Consider the following 24,868-nt stretch of genomic DNA (forward strand, 5'->3'; position numbering starts at 1 on the left):
GACCCACGCGGCAGTGACCTGCCATCAGCGTTTCTTCCTGTCCCGTGAGCTGCTCCGACATTAAGGAGCTCCATCATTAACAAGGTGACAGACAGTCAGACAGGCAGGAACTCTCTAATCTGCTTTAAGGGGCTCCAGCCCTGCTATAATCTGCATTAATGCTAAATTATTAAAGAGCCTGTTCACAGCCACACCACTGCCAGAGAGCAACGTTGCTGGGCACACACACACACACACACACACACACACACACCCCGCTGGTGTGTGCAGCTGGACAGAAATACACTGAGGCAGGCGGGTGTTGCATCTGGACATGAGGAGATTGCAGGGGAGATATTAAGCTTAGTGTGGCCGGTCTTAAAGGAATATTCACATTTACCCCGTGAAAGGGATATTAAATGCTCTCCTTTTTTTCTCTCTCTCTCTCTACGGCGATTATGAAGAGATACAGACACAAAATTAGACTTTGGCCATGATTTTAAATAAAAAACAGGTGTCCGGAGTTTTCAGTTCTTTTGATTTTAGCTGACTTTTGACACCATTAGCGAGTGAATATTCCGTCACATTCAGGATGTTACATCAACACCTATAATATCCTGTAAACATTGCAGTCAAGGTCGAGCGTCCTTTCTTTCTCGAAACAGAAACCATCCACATATTAAAACTGTGATTTGATGCTTCAATGAAGTTCTTCGAATGAATCTGTGTATCGTCAACATCCCTAATGAATACATTTGACTTCATTTGTTGACACAGACTTCTCATTTAGCACCATCAGGTCAAAGTCTATTCATTTGGTTTGATTTTTTTGGATTGTTTTGACTTTTTATTCATTCTGAGAATTCGCTGATCAAGAAACCAACGCTAAGTGACTGCAGTTTCTCGCTGTCATGCCAGAGACCCAAAAACTGATCACTATTACTTTAGAACGTAAAATATTTTTGGTAATAGCGAGCTATATTTCACACGATCGCAAGATAATTTCATGTTATGAGACATTTTTTGTTATTAAAGATGTTTTAGCGTTTTTTTTTTCGCTGTAAAAATGTGAAAGGTTCCATGTTACAGCACGAAAACTTATTTGGTTTTAACATGAAACATTTTACATTTTAAACTGGGGTTAGTTTAATCACGGCTGTTGTTAATGTGACGCTACTTTGAATAAAGAGCAAGGGCTCGTTTACACGCTTTGCTTGAGATGGGACGTGGAGAGATTCGACTGCTGCTGAGCGCCGTGGACGAAAGGCTGGACAGATGACACAAGCACCGTGTTGTAACCAGGAAATCATGGTTCTATAATGTGACAGATTCTCTGTTATAACAAGAAAAGTTTCATTTCATAACTGGATTACTTTTTATGTTGTGATAAACGAGAAAACGTCTCATTATAATGTGAGAAATGTAACAATACACTTGCTATGACATGATATAGTGCTGTATTACATAACATTTTATTTATGATTATATAAGATCACCGAATCACCATTTTCTACGGTTTAGTATTGAGATCTACTGAAATGACGTTACAGAAGGATCTCCTAACAGCCAGTAAGGACCAAAAAAACAGGGGGAGCTTTCCGTCATGCAGGTAAAGGAGTGCTGTTAGAGGAGAGGATGACTTGTAGTAATTAAGCCATGACTTTGGAAGGCACAACAATGCAGTCGTTTATTGGATCCGGAACGGCCTTTGTCATCACCTCGCATCTCTCAGGTTATTCTCATCCATCAATCTGCTCTATCCAGACTCATCCATCAGGGCAACTGCCTGATGTAATCACGCCAGAGAGGAAAAACAGCAGCTCTCTGTTAATCACAGGGAAATAGCTGGCGGCCGACTGCTAGCAGCCCATTGACAGGTATCCATTTAAGCCTCCTCTCACGGCTCCCAGCACTCAGGGCCAACATTGCTTTCCTGAGTTGTTATCAAAGGTGGGATCGTTTCTTACATAATAGTGAGTAGCATTGAAGTTAGTTAGCATTAAAGTGATACTTTACCCCAAAAGCTAATTTTGCCTTTCAGGTACTGACAAATGTGCACTTCGCTCACAAGGATGTATTCTTTTTTTTCTTCTTTTTTTTTTTTTTTTTGGAACGTTTAGCGTCACTTTTTGTGACTTCAGAATAGAGAACCAGCCACATCATTAGCTTGAAACTAATGGAGACTGAGTATTCATAACAGCTGAATAGTCCAAAACCTCGGTTTAAAACCTCTCAAACGCATCATCTGATGTAAACCACATCTTCTTTATCCAGCCATACGCTTCGTACTCCACCAGCAGGTTTATTTGAGTTAAAAACAAACTAAAAACTTACAGTTTGGTGCTGCAGCACTGGAGCGCAAGGGAGTATGTTCAGCTGAATGCAGCAGCTGGTCACAATCTACTCCCAATAGCAGCAAACTGTGGTTGTTTGTTTATAAATGTCAGTAAAAGTCTGCAGATTACTGAGCATCCGACCGAAGAGTCGCTTCAACACCTAATGCCTACATAAAAACACGCATGCTAAAAAAAAAGAAGTGAAAAACCCCGTGTGGGACAAATTGTAATTCAACAAAATATCTTTAATAGATATAAACATTTTTTACACATCACAGCTCAATGGAAACAGAATGACATGCTGTCACACGTGTTAAGGATGAAGGTGCAAGGGCGATCTGCTGTGCTACAGGCCTGGCTGGGACACAGTCTTTATCCTGACCCCCCCACTCCCACCCCCACCCCCACCGTTTAATCGCTCATTTTGCTCCTGATGCGCTCCTCTGTAGAACCTTTGCCAATGAAGCTAATTTACATACAAAATAATCTTTAAATATGAAGGTGCACATTCTGATGAATATCAAATTCTCTTCATATACAGTTGCACAGTATCTGAGTACAAAAGGAAACAGTTATGAGGTTTAAATATAGACTTTGTCTGGTCCTTTAAAGACCAAATTAAGGTTGGGCTTACAAGCACACTACAGAGCCTTCTGTAGCTGGAATTTCAGGATTTACACAATATCTTACTATGTAATCATATACTCAATAGTACCGATTTAATCTAGAGAGTTCAGGATCAGGCTGAAGTCTTCTAGCATGCTATGAATGCAGGAGGAATCAGTTCCACGTAGCATTTTACATGTTTTTAACACTAGGTGGCACTGCCAATCAATCCACTGCAGCAGGCATGACTGGCAAATGAATGTGAGGACTTTAAAGGCCCAAAAAAAAAACCCCAAAACTGAACAATTGGCCTGATTTATTTCATATGAATACAACATTTGCTTTCTTTTACTGTGTTTCGAGATGAAGGATACCCTCCAAACTGATTGGGATGAGCACATGCACATCTCTTTTGATCTCTTTAGCCGTCGTCATAAATTTTCATAAATAGGCTTTAAATATATCCAGGGCAGAGGTGAGAAAATAAAAGTTATATATTTACAAGAACTGGAATAAGTCACGCTGAACTGTCAAGCACCCATATTTTGTGTTTTGTTTTAACAATAAATCCTCTTTTAGAGAAGCTGGCGACCAGTAGTCGAACACAGCTTTGACGTGCAGTAACCCTCTAGAATTCAAACATGACTTGATACAATCGTAGGAGATAGACAGGCACTTGACCTTACAGTGTTTACAGTATGTGCTGATGCGAAGGGTCTGTCTGTCTACCTACCCACACCGCCACAATAAAAGCATCTCTCGTATAACTTTTCTAGCGTATATTCTCTTTTGGTTAGTAAAAAAATAAACAGTGGTGTCATCAATGAGTTGGAACGATTGAATCATGTTTAAAAAGCAATAAAACTACAACACACCGTCGATTCTTAAGCCTCTTGGAAATATGGGACTATATTCAGCTTACGTGGGATAAAGACATTTTATGTTTCTTTTTTTTTTAATTGAAACTCTCTTCACTTGTAATTAGTTTAGAGGCTAAATGGGGACAGTAACTTTAAATCCCTTTAGGGTTCAATTTCAACCTAACTCTTTTCTGACATGCAGGAATGCCGACAATCCCTCAGATCGGACGCGAGGCAACGCATCATTTGTGAAGTTTTTTTGTGGAAAGGAGTGCATGCTGGTCAAAAATGCCACACAGTTAAACGCCACTGCTTTGTTTCAGAGTCCCTCTGTCCTCTCTTGTATCGCCGCTTTTGTCTTTCATGGTGATTATAGCACAGATTCACAAGGCTGAAGAAGGATGACGATTAAGTCCACGTTGGCATTGGTTTGTAAACCGCGAGTTTTTATGAAGCTTTTTTGTTTTAGATGCTCCTAGAAGGACCATGATGTGTGCACAGTACTGAGGTTTTAGGTCAGCTTGAGTAGTGGTCATATACTCCCTTTGGAGCTCAGTCAACAGCTGTGTGCATCAGTTCATGTCGATGGTGTTGAAGACCCACTCGGTGAACTTCTTGAGTTTGGCTGAAGCACTGTAGGACTCTTCCAGGAGACGCTGGTTGTCTTCACGCAAGCTCTGGATCTGAGCCTGGAGAGACGCCTTGGCATCCTTTTCCTGGTGACAGAGAAACATGATGTTTGTGAGCATGGAAGTGCACGCCAACGGGTGTCAAAATATCTAGTATTGGTGTTCTAGAAGGGCGGTGGGCTTGACTGCTTATCTAACAGTTGTAGGTGATTTACAAATGCATAAGTTGAAGAGGGGCAGAGTTCTCAGCGTAGCTGAACCACAAAAGCTAACCTTCTTCAAGTCTTCCTGTAGCACCTTCACCATAGACTCCAGTTGGCTGACCTTCCCCATCAGACAGGCTGGAGTCTCCCTGTGAAAACCCACAATCAGAACATAAGCCAGGACAGACTCCGGTACTCGAGGGATTGGTTAAACCTGACCAGAATTAGGCTGCTGATTCTCCTGATTAGCATGAGGTCAACCAGAGAGGAAGACTAATGAGGAAAATCAGATGCAGTCCCCTTGGATTTTAATGATATCTGCTGGGTTTTTCATGGCACAGTTCTAGACACCAGTGGATTAAAGCAAATGCTGGTCCCTGGCCATGACCTGAGGCCTCTTACCCGGGTGAGGGCTGTCTCAGTGGGGCAGCCTGAGGCTCAGCCTGCTGAGGGCTGCTGGCTGCTGCACTCTCAGCCATGACGCTCTCCTCCTGGGCTGCGAGGAAGACCAGCCTCTGCTCTGGAAAACAGTTTCAAGAAGAAGTACTATCAGAGATGCTGCAGAGAGAGGAAACAAAGTTAGGAGAATAGTGACCTCCCCTGGTGATCAAGAGTACGGCAGTTGAGATTCTCGGTTCCGCCCTTCCCCGGGCATCACTTCCAATGATTTACTGATCCAGAGTAAAAGATTTAGAAGGATCTTTTGGCAGAAATAGAGAATAAAAAGCTGCAGTTTTCCTCATGATCTCCCTAGACTTTAGTCACATGTCACATGAGAAATTCAGTGCTTGGTGATGATGGCAAGATTGTGACCAACGTCAGATCAGACATGAATCAATCTAGGTCACCTGAACAACGCTACCAATATAAGCTTGCCAGCGGGCGACTATTTCAGACGTCATCCCACTTCCTGTGCATTGCTGTTTCCAAAGTGCCCCTTTTGGTGGAAAATAACCACATTAAAGCCAGTAAGGCAGGTCCCGCTTGGTTCCTTTGCTGAATTGTTATAAAGTAAGTTCAGAACATTTGCTGTTGGACGTGGGAGTTACGGAGAAAAGGTCATTCCTGACACTTAACCTCACATGCAGGGGCACCATTGCTGTATCCTGGGATTAACACTACCCATGAAAATTATGACTGGTTCACAGAAATGTAAACAAGCCAGAGCATTGTTTCTACAACAGCAGGATGATGGCGGGTTGAGCCAGACATGCAATGGAGGGACGTGTGGCTAAGCTAGACTACACATGAATTATCCTGTAGGTCAATCTAGGGTCTCCTGCAGGAGGGTGGAGGTGAGATCCACTGGTGTTCTCCAGATCCCATGAACTAGTCCAAGAGGAGGAAATGATGTTGTGTGCTTACCCTCGAAGGCCTTGGCTGCATCTACGAGATGGGCCCAGTCCAGTGGGCCGTCTGCCCTGGTGTCAGGCAGGGGCATGACAACAGAATCCTGCAGCTGCTGCCTCTTCCTCTCCTGCTCCACCTCAGAGCTCTCGGGGGCCGACAGGTCTCCTGGGATGGAGAAACCGCAGATTAAACCTCACTGGAAAGCATGTAATCTCTCATGACAGGAATGAGAAAAACACAGCCAAAAACGATGATGCATAACACACAAAACAGGAGATTTTCATTTTCGGATCATCTCATTTCAATACTCTCATCATAACATACAGTACCTATTACACTTAATACAACTGCAAATGCTGAAAACTCACCCAGGGATTTGTGAGATGTGCGTCGGCTTGCTACATGGCGAGCAGTGGGTGAGCGTGGCACGGTGGAGCAGCTGAACAGAAGGTCAGTGGGTGTGTCTCGTTTTTCAGCGGAGGACGATTCCCTCTGCCCGCTGTAAATACTCTCATCTGACAGCGTTCTCTGAAGGGAGCGTCGGCCAGGTGGCGGGCCCGGAAACAAAGGCTTCACACAGAAAAAAAATGACAAACAGACTGTTTGGGTTGGACTTTTCCATCTACATCACGAACATCAATCTGGTCCATGCCTCTCAGAATACCTTCTCTTCACTTGTAGTGGGTGGAGGGCTGTCAAGTGTGATGAGCTTCTTCAAGTCTTCTTCCAGGCTGGACTTGGCAGTGTGCCGCTGGGGCGACTGCGAGCCGCGGAGATTGGCCCTGAGCTGCGGCTGACTGCCCAGTAGACCGTCACTCTGGTGCCGTCTGGAGAGAAGAGCAAAACTCAACTCAGACGCACAATTTTTACACATTTGCAGGATGCAAAAGTAAAGGAGGTAGCAGTGATGAACTTCAAGCATGCCGATGGTTTCGAGGTCATGAGTTTAAATCCCCAAACTGGATGGGAAACCGTGAATGTTGGAGCAGCTGTAACAGTTTTCTCATGCTGATGTGCCTTTGAGGAATGTGCTTAATCATCACATTGATTCACCAGCACAAACTGTGGTTTGTTGAGCAGCTGTTGACTGTGAAAACCACTGTTGTCATCAACCGCAAATTATACAATCACTCTTTAAGCCAAACAATGTGACAAACCCTGCTATGTGAAACACGAAAAGGGTCAATATATTCATGCAAGCTGAAATACACAGTTAGACCACACGGGGTCACTGTTGACCAGGAAAGAGTTGAAGTGAACGAGAAGACTATTCATCCTTGTCTTTAGAACACCAACATTACTAACAGCAGGACACATTTCTGCATGGAATGACAAACATTTCACAACATCGGTTTTAAACATTCACAGCTGTTTTTCGTCTTACTTGCGAGTGCTGCCAAAGTCCACCGAGTTGACGGTTCCCCCTGGTTTCCTCCAGCCAATCAGGTACTTTGAGGTTGCGCCGTGCCGAGGGTAGAAACTCTTTGGGCCTGGGGAATTCTGGGAAGTAGGTGAGGTGGCCGCTGCCGACTCGTCTTGAGGGGACATGGGACTGCAACCCGGGCCCATCGGACTCCCTGAGTGGCTGGAACTCAATGTGCTAGAGACAAACGGGAGGCAAAGAAGCAGGGAGGAGGAGGGTGAGATGGTGATTTATGCAATTTCAGAATACACAAACACAGAAAAACGCAGTACAGCTTTGTTGTTTCATCTTCACTTGGTCTTTGATAAATTAGGAAATCTTAATTTTGTGTTAATCTCTTGCTTCATCACAGTTGTATTAAGACTAATATATAGTTCGTAAACAATGGAAAACATTAGAAAAGTCTAATAGTTCCATCTGCTTTTTTTCCCCTCTGCAGATGGAATTCAAAAGAAATAGGACACTGTGTCCTTGCACCCAATTTCCAGCACAACATTCCTCCATAGTTTGATATAAAAGCTTGAATTTTCGTGCAGCAAGTTTCATGTGTGTGTATGTGTGTGAGAGAGAGAGAGAGAGAGAGAGAGTGCGTGCGTTTGTGTGTGTGTGTGAGTGCGTGTGCATACTAAAAAACAAAGTCTCCTATGTACATGTTTGGTGGAGCCGAGTTATTTCTGGGTGAGTGAAGAAGAGAGGGAAGAAAGTTGATTCAAAGGAAGTGGGGTTTAGAGGAGGGGGGGACGCTGCTGAGCGCACAGTCTGCATTTCTAGCAACTGCGTTTCTTTTCTATCATGGATATATGGAGATACATGCAACTGCAAACCCACACAAGCACACACTCGCTTTGTTAATGCCAAACCACAGAGCTTTGGACTTCTCCACCTGGGATGGTTCCGGATATATCAGGACTACAATGAATCACTGTCTATTTAATGAAACACTGACATGAGAGAAATTCCTCAGCTATCAGCACACCTGGAGTGGGAGGCGGCGTCACTCAGGCTGTAGGTGCTGCTGTCAGGAACCAACGGAAAGGCCGACGGGCTCTTCATTGGGTTCTCACTCCCTCCAGTGGTGACAAGTGAGTCTGGCATTGGAGGTGAAGTGTCAGTAGCTCTCTGGATGCCTGTTGGGTCATCCTGCCACTGGATCGCATCCTTGGCCCTGAAGGCACCAGTGGAAGAAGCCGTGCTGCTCTGGGTGGCAGTGAAGGAGGTGGCATCGATGCCGCTGTCAGTGGAGGTGCCCTGGAGATAGCCGTTGAGCTCAAGGTCGCTCCGCACGCCTGAACGCGAGCCGACTTCATACCACTTCTCGTCGCTGTGGGCGGAGCTGGAAGCGTTGCTTGAGAGGGTATTGCTGCTGGACTGGCTGGATGAATATAGAGCATCCGCCTATTCAGAGAAGTTTTTACAGTTTATATTCAATCGGAGAAGCCCCAATCATATTGTAATCTCCTGCTTATGCTGCTGTATAATCTTAATGTCATGAACAATTTAATCACAGCTGTGAGAGCGAGATTGGTGTAAACATGAGAGCTGGGATGGCATACTTATTGCCTGATTACAGTTGTTCACACAAGTATGGTGTAAACACGATGTAGTTCTACTCCAAAGCAAAGGTATACAGATACCACAGTAGCTTCCTTCTCAACCTGTATCTCAAGTATCTTGTGTGGGAGTATATATACTATTCAACAATCCAGGAAAAAAAAAAATCGAATTTAATGAATGCCTTTTAATTTGGTGCTACACTGTACCACTTTTTTTTCCTCCAAATTCCCCACTTCACTCATTGAAGATGATCTCAGTTGTAAAGGCAGCCAAGCAGTTATGTGGCACCCACAGTGACTCACCTTACTGCTCTTGTTAGGAGATAAATGGCCACTTTGCTCTGGTGGCTGGAGTCGAGGAATCACAACCTTAGACACCAAAGTATCTGTAGGAAGCAATGAAATATGGGAAATCAGATCTTTATTTGAGTAGAAGTAAAGCAGCTCTAACATATATCAAGACCAAAGAGGCAGCGTCTCTCTTACCTGGATTTGTCTTGTCCCCAAGTCTGCTCGCTGCCTCGCCCTCCACAGGTCGGGACCAGGGAGCACCGGTGCTAGAACCCCCTTTGATTCCACTGACCCCGTCACCAGCCAGCTGCCGCCCAGATGACACAGGGGACTGGCTGTTGTTGTTATTGAACCTAGAAAGGAGAGGGTCTCTGAGTTTATGCTGCAAGCTAGTTCCCTGCAGCAAGCTCAAGCGCAGATCAGATTCAACCCTCCAGAATTAGAGAAGAGGAAAAATAAAAAATTACCCATCAGGCATTGATTTCTGCCTCCAGTGGTTGGAGCTCATGGTCTCTGTGTAGGAGAGGCTGGAGGGGGAGTTGGTGTTATGAAGGGTGCGCCCCATCACGATGGAACATGCAAGAGCATAGTTGTCGTTTCCTGGGGAGTATCTGTGAGGACACATCAGAATTTTACACATCAAGAGATGATTTTGGAGTCCTTCAACTTTAAAGTACCATTGTAAATATTTTAGCAACCTTTTTGGATTGATGGGTCGACCATCACTGGAGACGCTACGAGGAATAACGGAGGAGCTACGGTCGCTGAGGTCCGAGGGAGGGGCCTTGATCAGGGTTCCTCCTGTTCCAGCAGCACGGGTTTGAGGGCTGGAGGATGTTCGTGGCCACTTTGTGTTGCTGTTGGCAGTCGGGCGGAAGGGGAACTTTAACTCATAGGGCATACCCTCCTTGTGGTTCTTGTAGTCTACTAGCGGCATGTGATAGATCTCTGAGCAGCCTCTGTCGGCACAAGTTGAATTCAAAGTCAACATTACGCACTAACAGCCTCAAAAACAACTGTGCTTCTCTCTTTCATCACTACCTGCGTGGTGTGGAGTCATCATGTGGAGGAATTATGACCACCTTGACAGTGACTGAAGTTCGCAGCAGGTCGATCATCTGTTCGTGGGACAGTGAGGCCACTGCGACCTTGCAAATCTCCACCAATCGGCTACCCTGCCTCAACCCGGCTTGCCAGGCGTAGCCATACGGCTCCACCTCGGCCACGATGCCCTCAAAGTTGACGTGAAAGCCCAGCTGTCCAAGGGCGTTGCGACGCAGGGTCATCTCAGTGGTTTGACTGCCTTTGGTCAAGAGCTACAGAGGAGCAGAAGTGAGGAGGAGGAGAAGTTAGAAACCTGGAAAATCTACATTCTCATCGTCTCACCTGACTCTGGCAAAAGTCGAGACACTTTATTTGAATGACTTTGTTTACCTCCCTTCTAACTGACCATAAGCCACCTTTGTCTCGCCTTTCTTCCACCTGTGACTGATTAACTGAGAGTGGTTTATACAGCAAATCACAGCAGGACTGATCTTCTGCCAGCTCCAGCTCTGATGCCCATAATAAAATCAACGCAGAAAAAGAAGAATCATTGTAAAGCTTCACGAAGATGGCGTGCCAGTGCTGGTAGCAGACGACGGCAAACTTTGTTTACCGTTGACTAGAACTCCTCAGACAGAGGAAAGATTTGCCTGCAGACCTCAGTGATGATATCATACCATACAATTGCTGTGTTCTATACTCCTCAGTACTTATATCAGCTGTGGTTTTTTGATTACTGTATAACTGGAGGCAACACCCATGCTTTTACAATAACATTGTAACACTGACAGTCCTTCATACTACTACTGACAAAGAAGTGGAGATTCTAACTGTATTAACATGTATCCTGATTTTTTTTGTAGTAGTAGTAGTAGTAGTAGGAGCACAGAAGTAAAACTACTACATTCATTCAGGGGTGTGTGTGTGTGTGTGTGTGTACGTTAATGAAAGATTGAAGCACCGCCCCACTGACCTCCAGTCTTTTGACAACCTCTCCAAAGTCTTCTGTGTTGTTATTGATGGAGCGCAGTGACACGCTTTCACCGCGCTCATAGTAGATCTTCATGGAGGCGGGACTTCCTGTCGACCAACCAATCACATCACGCGTGGCACAGTTAAACACAACTGCTTTGGCCTCCTGATCCAGTAGGATTATGAAGTCATTTGAAATAGCCAGCAGACATTCACGTTCAGCCCCAGCCACTTGGTCTTCAGCATGAACCTGCCAGGTTACTGCCCCCAGGCTCCGGAGCTCCGCCCCACTGTACGGACGTACTTTCTCCCGTCGTTTGTGCGCCAGCGAGATGAAAGGGAACTTCCCGGTGGGTTCAACTGGAGTATTAGTCACATGGCGTTCAGCCAAATCTCTCAGGTACTCCTGTCGTGTGCGTGTTGCCATGGCGCCAAACTTATCCGACTTGTGGGCTGCGTTTTCAGCGTTAATAACTTTGGCCAACAGGAAGTCCCTGAAGACAGTGGACTTGGGGAAGGTCACACCCTTGGGAACGGGAGGACCAAAGGAGGGAACGTCCTGGGAGCGGGTGACAGCCACACTGTGGAGGGAGAACAGAGGGGAAGAGTTTGAGGTAGCAAAAAGCAGCAGTTATACATGCGTTCAGCAACACATTGGATGCAACATAAACATGCATCCTTATAAAAGTAAATCAATACGAGGATTTTCTCATCTTAACTAAAACCACATCATGTTCACTCAAACATGCATGTATATGAGGAGGACATTTCCAGGACTTTCCTGAACCTTTCTGGCTTTATTCATTTTTCCAAAGCATTATAAAATTCTCTGACTTTTCCAGGGTTTATCATGACTGTTATGAACCCTGTCACGGAATTAAAATGAGCAGAAAGTTCAGCAAACCTACATACATATACACGTAAGAACACAGGCATCATAAATACGTTTCGATTCAATATTCTATGAATGGTACGTGTGCAGCATGCAGTAGCATGACCACTGAAAAATCATCTTCGGAGTCACTCTCTGTACACTGTACAGGGTAAAACTGGAGACTTGTCACTATGGCCCACAAATGAAAGTACTTGCTGTATTACAAACAGGTGGCTTTTATTATGTATGAAGAATTCACTGAAAATTCAAAAAAGCTGTCATACGTCAAAAAAGGTGTCGACACAAAAGTCTGTTTGAACATTTTTATTTATTTATTCATTTATTTTCTACAGCTGATTCGTTTGAAATATTGTAAGTAATGGAAACTTCTGGATGATGAGCCCCGGGCGCAATGTAACCTGTGTCCTGCTCTTTGGGCTTGTGCTCGGTGCACTTCGAAAAAAATCAGATCAAAGTATTTCGAAGTGATAGAAAGCAGCCAATTATCACCTTTCTTCTTTATTAACACCGCGCTGCTGCTGTAGCACCACTAACTACGAGTCCCCACCCAGGCCGCATGGTTTACAGGGACTGTAACTTGCTTCCACGTGTTGGGATTACCGTACATCACAAGGACAAACAGCAGATGGGCTCATAAAAAAAAGAGGAGGGGAAACATCTTAGTCCGGCTTCCTCGGGGGTATTGTTGCCTTTGACCTATTTCACCTGTGAGAGTAAAGGAGGGCGTTAGAATTCTTGCAAGCGATGCTCTCCTCCTGTTACCCTCTAATATTCCTATTGCATTTACACACAATAGCTCTCCCAGAGTTGGATTACTATGAATTAGTAAACAGGTGCAGGCAATGCTGTCTTCTGCTTCAATTCATACAAACCCTAAACAAAGTGAGGTTTTTAACAAAGTGGGCAAAGCTGCAACGATTAATTATTTAGTCAAATGTTTTTGATGTTTGATTTAACGATTACAAGCAAAAATCTCAAGTATTTGCTGATTCCAGGTTTAATATGAGCATTTGTTGTTGGTGGTGGTGGGTTTTTTTTTTGGTCATTTATAATGGAAAATTTAGAGTTTGGAGGTTTTCAGTGTTCTGTTGGACAGAAAAAAAGTCTTATCATTTCATACATTAAATGATTCATCAATGAATTGTAAAACAAACTAGCAGATTAATCATTGATGAAAATGACTTCTTAGAGGTTATATTACAGGGATTATATTACTGTGTGTGTGTGTGTGGGGGGGGGGGGGGCATTAGGATTGTCCGTGAAGTTAGAAGTATGTTGATTTCCAATAAATCCTAATTCAAAGCATGGGGTCTATAAGTATCCATATAGATAGCCATAATTATCTACAGTAAAAGCCTCATGTGCATGTAAAACCTAAAATGTGGATAAGCTGATGTGACAGTCCTGACAAGTGTCTGTCCAGTCCATTAAACCCGTAACACAGTCATTGCCTATAGCGGAAATGTTGCAAACCACGCCTGACTACACACGGCATATTAACACCATACATCCGGACACAGTTGACACGCCAGCGCCCAGTGTTGACGCCCTGCCACTCACTGCTACATCGCTGTGCCGAGAAGCAAAGCTGCAGCTTGGGCTAGTGAGCACAAACGGACCACATTTCCTAAACGAAGCCCTAGTTATGCAATCTGCCTTGTCGGCCCTGTGTGACTTTGAGCCAGCGGTTGAAAGCAGCAGATTAGCACCCCGCTGGCTCTGGGCCACTTACTCTTCTAATGCTCTGGTTTGGCCCAAAGTGACCTGAGTATTTTCCTAAATCTCAGCAGCAGGCAACAACAGGCTATTAATAACTAGATGACTCAACAAATCGTAATATACACGTTATCAATGTCAGTCACAGAGACATGAACAGAAAAAAAATCATCTTAATGTATGAAACAGAGCTCCTACACATGCATGTTAAGCATTTGGGTGAAAGTGCTTTTTTAATTATGTGGCAAGAGATCAGCTGATATCCAAAGAGCTTGGAAATGAGATCACCCTCAACTTACCTCCTGGTTTGGTAACGTTTACAGCAAAATATCTTGAAGCTTTGGTGCAACGATCACAAAGAATTACTTGGCCAAAGCTAACTCTGTAGCTACAATCGGATGCTCAAGATATAGCGCTCAGTAAGTTCAGTGTTCCAAATTCTCGTAACCGTTCTGCAGCTCGCCTTCGTATCCAGAATTGTTTCCACATCATCGGAGTAAGGAATCCATGTGAAGACTGGTGACAATTAGGATTTGAGTTTTTTTCAAGTGGTGCAGAAACCAAAGGCAGCGATTGCGAGCGGCTCTGGGTGGGGTAGTTCAATTGTCCTCAAAGATTCAGTGTCCCACACCTCTCCATTTCATCCTTAAACCAGGAAAACCAGCATTTCACCCCTTTCTTGTAAAAGCACCGTCACGAAAAAAAAGAAAGAAAAGCAGGGTGAATGGCGGTGTCCACTGGTGGATGTGACAGAATAGCCGGTCAGGAAAAAGAAACTTGGCAGAGAGGAAAAAAAGAAGAAGAACTCCAAATAAATTAGCCTGACTTTGACGAGGGCTGAGAAACAGAAGGCGAGTTTGACCCGTCCGCTCCTGAGGTGGACTATGTGAGCTCTGAGGGATTCTGCTCTCTGCAATCCTTCCCAGTCACTTGCATGTCCGGATGAAGAGAGCACTTCATGTGCATGGCACTAACTCCTTCAGACCACTCTGGCTCATGCTGCCCAAAGGCAAAGTGGCAGGCAGGGAGAAAGGAGGAGAAGGCGGAGGCTGGTATTGTATGAGTGTGTGAAAAGTGAGCCTTTGAGAGAATCTGAGAGAAAGTGTGTGCATGTGTGTGCAGCTGCGTGCAAGTGAGCATTAGAAAAAAAGGTAAAAGGAGAAAGGGGAGGCATTAAGTGTAGTACGTGTGTAATGCAGAGCTCAGAGTGTGTGTGCATTGGAGAAGAAATGAGTGTGATTGCCACAGAGCTGCATCATGAGAATCAGCCAGTGGAGGAGAAGAATGCTCCCATCAGATCAACAACCAATCTCCTCTATCCCACCATAATCAAACTAATGTATGCACACATGAAACACACACAGTCCAGAATGATAGGACGGTCATGCAAGTGGATTTTATTTTTACTGTGACCTATGCCTTCCAGTCAATGCTTTTGTCTTAATGCTTGAAAACAACTCTGCTGGTAGCACTCTTGAGTGGTGCGGAGCTTTCAAGGTACTATAAAAGGATTCAGTTCTGCAGCAGATTTTTATTCCACATTGCTGGTGGGTTTGGTCGATGTGGCCTACTAAAATTATAATGAGTCTCCATAGTCTCTAGATACAGTCATATATATTCAGAGCTGGTGGTCTAACATTAGTTAGTCTCACAAGTCTTCTTTCCATTGACACATTTCAATACATATATTGAAGAATTGCAGTAGAAAAGGTTGATGGAAAAGGCGAAATATGCGTGAAAAAAGCGACTTTTTTTGAAAAAACAGAAAATGCACAGTGGGAGAGACAAACAGCTTTTTGCTAATAAACTCAGATTTAGCTAATCTGCGCACAACATAGCCAATAACAGTTGCTAAAGAACAACAATAAATGAGAGTAATTCATCAAGACTCCTCCCTTTGCACAAGCAGGTGGCCAAGACTACCTCTTCTTCTACTATCAGTTGCAGCCATGCCATCTTCTGATGGAGATGTGCATTTGCAACATTTTCAAAATTGGCTTGTAATTTGTCTGACGATTAAGTGGAAACAGAACCACTCTCTGATAGGATACAGATTCTAAACTAGAAACCATTTCAACTTTTTGGTAGTCCGTAATTATTTAAACTGTATTTATTGATTACGTGCTTGATTGATTACGTACTTGACACTGATTCTGTTACATGCTACATCATCTCCTTAGCTAACAGATGACCCACCTGTAGCATGTGCTGTCCGAGCAAGGGTTGTGCACCCTTACAATGATGAAAACGTGTTGAAAGTGAGAGCGAATGGCCTTCGGGGTGAAGGGGTGAGCACCGGGCTCCTGGAACACGATGGTCACGATGTCATTCCCAATGTGGCGCTTCCTCAGCAACTAAATCGATTAAAAAACAATTGTTGGGGGAATTCTACTTCAACCTAAGTTGTCACAGAAAAACAACAAACCTTTATTTGTTCAGTGAAAAAATAAAACGAAAGCTGAGTCCAATCTGATAGCGGCGCCACAAGCCCCATCATGCAGTCCCACAACGATGCACCCTTCCTTCAGGGTTTTCATTAGTTCATCTGTTTTCAAAATATCATGCAGCCAATGATTTACCACAAAAGCGGAGATTGCCATCTTTACCTGTTGTTTGTTGTTGGGCGTGTAAGGCAGCAGAGTCGACACATGGAACATGAGCTCATAGTCCTTGTATGTTGTGTATAGAGAGTGTGTGCCAGTGGAATCCGCTGCAGGAAATAAAGCAATGTAGTGTTGAGACTCTTTGTACCATCACTGTCATCCATCTCTCTTACATGTGTACTCTGAATGCTCAGTGTTTTCCGTGCAACGCAGGATGCAATTTCACCAGTCTAAACAACGAGACAATAGTGAGGCGCGGATCAATATCATCTGGGATACCATGACCATCCAAACCAGCGTCTATATAAGGAACAATAGACTGTTTTATTCCCCATTTAAATTGGCTGGAATGGGGATTTCATCTGGAATCTCTCTAAGACTTTCAATCTGCTATTGGACCAAACGAAACAAACTATGACAGTTAAAGTAGTAATTTGAGAGGGAACTGTGATCCTGGGGGGAAAAAAAAAAAAGAATCCACTGTTTTTACCTTCCATGAGGTAAGCTTAAGGGGAAAAGTCATTTTTGATCAGTGTGCATCAGATGACACCGACTACTTTACAGAATCTAAAGAATCAGACAGAACTCCTCTTTGGATTCCGGTGAATTTGTTTTTGAGCTGCCCCGTTAAGGCACTCGCGTAGAAAAATTATTATACTGGACTGAACACATGTAAGAGAATAAAAAAAAAAAGTTAACTCCAGATGTCATGAGAGCAGAGACAGAAAGAGAAAATGAGACTTGATTGAAAGAAATGACCGAAGCATGACAAAATATTGGAAGACTAAGGCTAGCAATAAAAGTCACGGTTATGGAAAGAACAGCTAAATACACACTTCATCTAACTGTGTGATCACTTGATGAATGGACCATGTGCAACTGATATGTTTTCTTTGAGTGCGAGTGTCTGGTACCCTTACTTTTGGTGTCCAGCTGTGCTCTATACTTGGTGAAGCCCTTGAGGCGAACCTTGTCCCCCAGCAGTTGGAGGAACTCTTCCAGGGCAGGACCGGCCATCTCATTGTTGTACATCTCCTCCTCAGTGCTCTGGCCCGCTCGGCAGTACATCACACCCACCTTCACCTGAAAACTCAGCTAGGGACCAACAAAAGCATATGAATGCATATGCATCTATGTAAGGAACAACAGACATATGAAGACATGGACATAGCATATGAAGTCTTTTATGAACTCGCTCACAGAACACAAATACTTCTGTAAAAGTAAAGAAATTGAGATAACTATAGAACATTTGTAGTCCACGATGAAAGTGAAAATTGCTTGACTCCTAAACTAAAAATACATTTCTCTTTTAAATATCATTTACAATATTGAGCCTGTAATTCGTCACTTGTTTGTCGGTATTTATGCTACATTTCCTTACCCCTTGTTCGTCTAGTTTCATCAGCTGCTCAGTAACTTTGGGTGTGTTGAGGGCCAGTCTGAGGCAGGACAGATCCAGCTCAGGCAGAAGGTACTCCAGTACTTCTTTAATGGGCAGCCCCCGGGTAGTGCCATGTTTAGAGGTGGAAAGTACTGCATCTTCCAGGATAGAACCTCGAAGGGTTATAAGCTGAGGGAACGAAGACCAGGAGGAAGACGAGATTATAGAGTGGAAACCCAAGGAATGCATGTCAGGAATCCTGAGCTTGCTTTGAATTTTCTCGAGGAAACGGAGAAAACTGATAGCATAACATGTCTGCCCAGATATTAGGGAAGAAATCATAAACAGAGGCATAACACAATAAGACAATTATGATTCGAGGCCTCAGGCGGACAGAAAGTGTAAATAAGGAAGAGGAGGTGGGAGGGTTTGTCCGAGTGTTTTGTGTACACAGAGTCTACATTGTGCTGGGCTCTGGGAGTGAACTCAGCTATCATTAGCAGATGGACTGGACTTCTATCCTGCAGGCTGTAGACTTGTAGCAGAGAAACAGGTCTGTGTTCACAATAGACCTGTGTGTTCACCAATTTTAGAAGGTAGCATACAAGTGGCTACTTCTGTCTTAAGTGTGTGTGTGTGTGTGGGGGGGGGGGGGGGGCAGTTAATCACATGCACCTGTCCTACTTCAATCCTCCACATACAGCCTCAGGCGGGTGTATCTACTCTCCGTCTGGGAATGTGCGTCCATAAAATAAATCCCACAACCCAAAATCCCAAACCACATATAGAAGACTTGCGGCCAACAAGCCAACTGAATATGACAGTCTAATTTTATAGAGAGGGAAAAGTAAAGCTCTCCAACACTGTGGTTTGAGGTTGTTGGACACTGACAAGCCTTGGAGGCTCGAGGATGAGCACACTTTCTGAAGTTTCCTCACACATTGCTGATACTGGAAGACAGCTGAATAGCTCAAGGGCTGATTACGTAACAAGGAACAGGGACTAAAGCTGGTTTCACCTCGAGCCGGTCTGCCTTGCATGGTGCAGGCACATCACTATATGAGCTATACTCACCTTGTGTGACATATAAAGGATTTTGAACTCAAGCAGTAATACGCAATGAAAAAGAAAAAGTAACAATCAAGTATAAACAATCATGGATTGCCTGTTTTTGAACGCTGTGAGCTGATTTGCTCCCCAGCAGGAAAAACTGACATGAAGTGAAGTGATGCTAAAGGGGTTAGTGTGTGGCAGTCCAGCTGACCTCGCTTGTTCTGAAGATGAGGCGGTAGTTATACTGCTGGCCATGCTCTTTGTCCTCATCCAGCTTCTCCCTGCGCAAGCTCACTGCCACCGGACCCAGCACCTCATCAATTCCAAAATAGTTCCAGTGTTCTAGGGTAGAGTGGAAGTGAGGAAGAGGGCAAAAATATTACTACTTCAATCAACAACAATTTATATGCTAATGAATGTTTATAATGAAATGTGTTTTTACCCCTTAGGTAGAAGAACTTCCTGTAGTAGTAAGCACCCAGGTCCACATGTTCCACAATGTACTGTTTGCCCTTTTCACTGAGCGTGTTGGGTCCCTCCTTTGGTCCCTCCAGCACTGCTACTCCAGCGTTGGTGCAGTGTGTGCTCACATATGATTCATAAAGGTTTCCTTCAACACTCCCATTGCCATTGTTTCCTACACCACCAACCACCATCCCGTGATAGCTTGCCCCACCTGCGCCCAGTCTGTGCCTCCCATTGCCATCAGCACCTATCTCATTGCGGAAGCAGGGACAACTTAGCAACATTTCATTGCTCTGTTCCTCCCCTGCGTCCATGCCAGGGCTGTCTCTCGAGTTGAGCTCTTCCTGGCTGCCGCTTGGGGAGCTGTAAGGCAGGCTATGGGTGGAGGAGAGGGTGGAGGAAGCCGAGGCGACAGCAGCCGCAGAAGCCCCCGTGGTGGTGTTTTTCCTCTTGTTTGCAGTCTGTCGCAACTGAATGACTTCATTGAGGTCAAACAGCATGCTTTGAACATCGTAGTGGGCAAAGCCTTTCTGACACACCCAGGGTTTAAGAGGGGGACCCATGTCCTCTGCCCGGCTATCTTCTGCATCAGACCCTGCTCTTGGGGAGTCAGACTCACCCCGCACATTCCGAAGTTTGCGAAATATAGATTCACCCCCTGTCTCAGATTTAGTGCGTCTCTTTGGGGTTTTTTCTCTGTCCTTTGTTTTAGTAGGATGACTGTCTGGGACATCCTCCTGAACGTCAATCAAAGCGTGCTTGGGCCCAATATTTAGCATATCCTCCAGCTTCTCTGGAGCCGGGCTACGCTGGTCGACCTTCTCCCCTTGATATCCCTTCAACATTTCAAAGAAGCTCTCTCCAGAAGCTCCATGCTGATCTATTGAGGATGTGCTGCCATATTCCCGGTGAAGAGGGGACCATTTGACCCCTGACGGTGGACCCCAGTCCTCTCCACTGTCCCCACCACCTTCCATCTCACTGATAGTCATGTCACTGTTGCTGCGCTGACGGATTCGTCTTTGCTGTGGGTTTCTATGTGAGGGACCTCTGTAGTCTCCAGGAGCCAGGTAATGAGTGTCAGGGCTGTAGTTGTTTGCCTGAGCCTGGGTCCGATTCTTCAAGGTATTGTGAATGTTGCGCAGCATTGACGAGTCCTGAGGACTGATAATTGAACCTAACTTAATGTGACTTTTAACAGCAGAGGGCACACCAGAGTTATCTGCCTCCATGGATGAGTGCCACAGAGGCCTTGACACATCTTTCCTAGGGGGCCAATCAGCCACACGAGCTCGCACACCCATTTTAGGCACTCCTGTGCTCACAGTGGCATGGGTATTGTCTGTTCGGGTTGGCACAGCTCCTCCATTAACCATGCGAAGGTGGCGCGTGTAAAACTCATCCGTGGCTGGGATAGAACCGCCGACAGTGCACTCCATGGGTGGGTGCTTTAGGCTGGTCATGACACGAGTGCCAAAGGCTAAAGGCACTCAGCAGGTGGACATGACACCCTCTGGGATGGGATGCTGCTCCCTGATTTCATGAGCAGTTTGATTGTCAGCAGAAAAAAGGGGAAGGGCAAGCCCTCCACTTCAGCACTCAAGCCTGCATGCTGCCTCCTCCAACAGCAACAATTCTTCCATTTAGCATTTTCTTTCCACCAACACACTCCTGGAAAGAAAAGCGAAATCAGTAACTATAGATTCTGACTAGAATTAGGGAACACTAAGGTGGATAGTAGTCTCAAATAGGGGATCAATCATGGAAATTGTATTTACACTGGATGTAGTGTCATCAATCAGTGATTAAAGTAAGCAAAATATACTTTCTCAAGATGGAACGCATTCATATAATCTTCCTGAAAGTAAAAAATATGAGGACCTCTTCACAATTGTTTCATCTCTGTTTACAGACAAATAGCCATGGCATGAACCACGACTTTTTTTTCATCTGATGGCTTTTTCTAACGGTTCAAAATTCAAATAAGGACCCCTGCTCGTCAAACCAATTTTGGCAAAAGAATTTTGAGGAAACATGACAGCTCAGGCTAAATTACCCGTTCAGTAGAAAATGCAACATCGGTGTCACTGTGAAAATATTTATCCCTCATCAGCTTCTTTCACCTGGGAAAGGCCACAGCAATATCTACCCTTGTTATCTACCATCCCCTGTCCTGATTCTATTTTGTTTTGCTTTCTCTGACTCATCATTATTCAGGTTTTGCCACAGAAAACTCCAAAGTCATTGCAAATCACTGTTGAAAAAATAATAAGACAGTTTTGCAATGTGCCAGGTTTAGGGAAAGATCATATTTAGGGTTAATGTTAGTATTGCTGCTTCCTTATGCATGCTCAGCAAGACCATTTCAACTTAAAGCATGAACAGCAAAAATGTGTTTTATTTGTTGTGGGCTATTAGAAAAGTAGTGCAACATGCCAGGCCCTGTGGAAGAGGACCCACTCCCTTGCATTGATATGAAGGACCCATTCGGAGCTAAAAAAAAAAAAAAACAAACCCAGCATGATTTGTAGTTTCATGTGATAATGCATTTATGAATACATGTTTATTTATACTGCATTACATTTCTGCCTTCAAATTCAAGGAGATTGACTGGTCCTTTAATAAATCTGTTAACTTCAGCTGGCAGACCTCTAAACCTCTGTCCGTCACTGATTCTTGGCTTGTGACTTGTCTGACATCTCCTTGTGTGCCACTTCAGCAGCCAACAGCAGTGAATTGTAATGCAGAATTGCAGTTTTCTGGATGAAATATCCAAAAGCTGCACATCAAAAAAGCAAAGGGGCCCTTTGAAAGTCATCTGAGAAGTGGGTGATGATCCTCTCCCTGACAAATCGGGCCAATTTGGCAGTTAGACACTGGGGGAGATTAAGGCTTCTCTGTCAGCCCTGCCTGACTGTGGCTGTGATCACATTAGCCACTAGCAGTCAGTGCACTGTGACGGGGCTACAGCACAACCACCTCCACACCGTACTGCAACACTGCCAACTATATGCTAATAGCAAACAGCTATTTAAAGGGAGCCGCAAGTTCATGCGAGGTGTGATTCATTCACTGTTACAACATTATATTGCACAAAAACAACAACAACAACACACACACAAAAAAAACAGCTGAGAAGTTGGATGGTTTCCACACAAAGAAAACAAGCCCTACTCTATGTGAATGCCGTGCCTGGTACGATGTGACCAACAATATTAGCACAGAGGCACAGTCAACTGAGAGACGAATCAAATGTTTTCCGGACAATGCAGTTTTTAGGACAATATAAACATCCATTTCCATGCTAGGTGAAAAAGCTTATGGCTCTGGAGATGATTTTGTTTCAGTCACAGTAACCAAAGCCACCCTTCCTCAAGGAGAGTTTTCTGACAACAAACCTTATACACTAGAGACCATTTCTGTTGCAAAATAAGTAGACGATCTCGCAGCATGACACGAGCAATTTCTGTTCTAATCTCAGAGTGGGTCAGAGTGACATTTACTTGACTTAAACCACAAAGCAAAAAAAACAAAACAAAACAGTAATAAATGTGGTTGTCAAACAAGACATTCAGGACAGTGAGTTTCCTATGGAGACTAAAAACTTAAACACAAATTCTATAATGAGCCAGCCAGTGTTCTTCCCATTACAACCTTGTAAAACAAAAGACAAACCCAGAGTAAAACGTCATGGTAACGTGACTTTAGCCATTAAGCCATCAAATGCGGCCCATCATTTTATGTAAGCATGCACTGCTTCAAGTGCTCAGCCACAATACAAAAAGACATTACCGCTGAGATCTTTTTTTTTTCTAGATCCCCACGACACGCTTCTCTTATGAATGGACATCCATTCATTAGGGGCACAGTAGTAGAGCCAGAGTCTGACACAGATTCAAAAGAAAAAACATTAATTAATTCTTAAATAACTCATTCATGTCCCACTAACACACTATCTTATGACATGAATGAGAATAAAAATAGAATATAAGTTAAACTGCAGGTCCTGTCCCTGAGTGTTGGGCCTCATTCTCATGAGTTGAAGAGTGTCCATAGGGATAGATAGATGAATAGTACACACACACACACACACACACATGTGCGCGCGCACACACACACGTCCTAGAATACTCTTTCTTGACACACATGCAGACAGACGACAGGTCTTGTCAGATTAAAAGGAAAACTTTGACATGTAGACTGAAAGAGAACGTCTTGTTTATGTTTTAATTGCGTGTGGGGGTGTGACACAGACAGACAGACAGACGGAAAGACAGACTGATTACAAGCATGAGAGACAGTTGAAGAGAAACTAAAAGTGAAATCAAGCAAAGCATGAAAGTAAGGCATTCTCCTATAAGTGTGACATATAAAGGATTTTGAACTCATCCCACCTTCCCCTGAAGAATTGAAACAAATATTTTACAGGTCTCTAAGACATGCTCAGACAGTGAGAACCTGTTGACTAAACAAGGTTAACTTCCTGTAATTGGGGCTCTGGCCCCCCAGCTGGTTCGGAGGGCCCAGTGAGAGATGAGCAAAGATGTCGATGAAGGGGTGGTGGTAGCATACCTTGTTGTTGTGGTTGTAGAGACGGGTCTAGACACAGGGGACTCTGCACTCAGCCTGTTACTGGTGAGTCAGGTCTTATTAGGAGAGTGTGACAAACATAAACATATAATGCTTGGAATCAATGGCAGGAGACAGACAGCAGTCAGTCAGCAGGACAGATGAATAATATGATGACTCAGGCATGAATACAGGCCAAGTACTCATAATCTGACTCACAAATATCAGAGCAAATCTCACAAACCGAGGCAAAAAGACCTAACTCATCATCCAGACACAGTTTGGGATGCTAGACATTCCCCAGTGCCAAGGTCTCTGGCGGGGGAATCCCAGTAGCAGAGCTGGCTTGGCTTGCTGGTATCCCACAGTGAAAGGACAATATGCTGGAGTTGAGAGCCTCCTTGTCTGGAGTCTGCAAACAGAGAGGGGAATAAGTTTCCCAGTAGACTGGGCAAGTGTTTCCAAAGCTGTGACAAAGGAGCTGAAAGATTGCCCTACAAGCTTGTAATTACTGCATGGCTGAATGGGGCTAAGGGGTTGTTTGGCTGACACCAATGGCTTTCAAAAGGCACCCTTCGATTTAGCCCATTGGCTCTGCCTGTCCCCTAATCTTTCCCTGCTCTAAGGGCTGATGGGGCTGTTGGACAGCAGGCACAAAGGTCCCTCTGTCCTCCCCTGGGCAAGACTGGGGCCCCATTCCAACACAGTGGAGTCTTTGAAAATTGCCTGGCACGGCAACCTCACTACGGCCGTGTACACAAGACCTGCCAGGATCCAATGAATCAGATGCAAGGGGAGTTGGAGGGATAGAGATGAGGCAACGACTGAACCAAACACAACAAGGAGGAAATGTTTGTGATGAGGAGACCAAAAATGGAATGTTTCATCAAAAACAACAGAATCCTGGTTTCATTCAAGGTATAACCTGGTACGTGAG

The 24,868-nt window shown here is 44.4% G+C and overlaps 1 protein-coding gene across 5 annotated transcripts in view; it reads right to left on the minus strand.

Moving 5' to 3' along the window:
- Window positions 1–2,723: 2,723 nt before the first annotated feature.
- Window positions 2,724–24,868, minus strand: part of LOC147246692 (signal-induced proliferation-associated 1-like protein 1) — a 37,623-nt gene continuing 15,478 nt past the window's right edge. For all 5 annotated transcript variants that reach the window (XM_086182102.1, XM_086182103.1, XM_086182106.1 and 2 more), the window contains exons 2-21: window positions 19,340–21,033; window positions 19,109–19,239; window positions 17,845–18,033; window positions 17,381–17,555; window positions 16,464–16,567; window positions 16,054–16,211; window positions 11,248–11,827; window positions 10,272–10,546; window positions 9,929–10,189; window positions 9,698–9,841; window positions 9,426–9,583; window positions 9,243–9,325; window positions 8,363–8,781; window positions 7,348–7,563; window positions 6,628–6,790; window positions 6,332–6,533; window positions 5,979–6,128; window positions 5,016–5,133; window positions 4,684–4,762; window positions 2,724–4,497 (exon numbers count right to left, since the gene is read on the minus strand). In XM_086182102.1, coding sequence (XP_086038228.1) covers window positions 4,354–4,497; window positions 4,684–4,762; window positions 5,016–5,133; window positions 5,979–6,128; window positions 6,332–6,533; window positions 6,628–6,790; window positions 7,348–7,563; window positions 8,363–8,781; window positions 9,243–9,325; window positions 9,426–9,583; window positions 9,698–9,841; window positions 9,929–10,189; window positions 10,272–10,546; window positions 11,248–11,827; window positions 16,054–16,211; window positions 16,464–16,567; window positions 17,381–17,555; window positions 17,845–18,033; window positions 19,109–19,239; window positions 19,340–20,825 — 5,235 coding nt within the window. In that variant the 5' untranslated portion in view covers window positions 20,826–21,033 and the 3' untranslated portion in view covers window positions 2,724–4,353. The remainder of the gene's footprint in view (window positions 4,498–4,683; window positions 4,763–5,015; window positions 5,134–5,978; window positions 6,129–6,331; window positions 6,534–6,627; window positions 6,791–7,347; window positions 7,564–8,362; window positions 8,782–9,242; window positions 9,326–9,425; window positions 9,584–9,697; window positions 9,842–9,928; window positions 10,190–10,271; window positions 10,547–11,247; window positions 11,828–16,053; window positions 16,212–16,463; window positions 16,568–17,380; window positions 17,556–17,844; window positions 18,034–19,108; window positions 19,240–19,339; window positions 21,034–24,868) is intronic.

Source organism: Aulostomus chinensis, chromosome 17 (genome assembly GCF_037954235.1).
Source record: "Aulostomus chinensis isolate RoL2024-O1b breed Wild chromosome 17, RoL_Achi_v1.0, whole genome shotgun sequence".
NCBI classification, from domain to species: domain Eukaryota; kingdom Metazoa; phylum Chordata; class Actinopteri; order Syngnathiformes; family Aulostomidae; genus Aulostomus; species Aulostomus chinensis.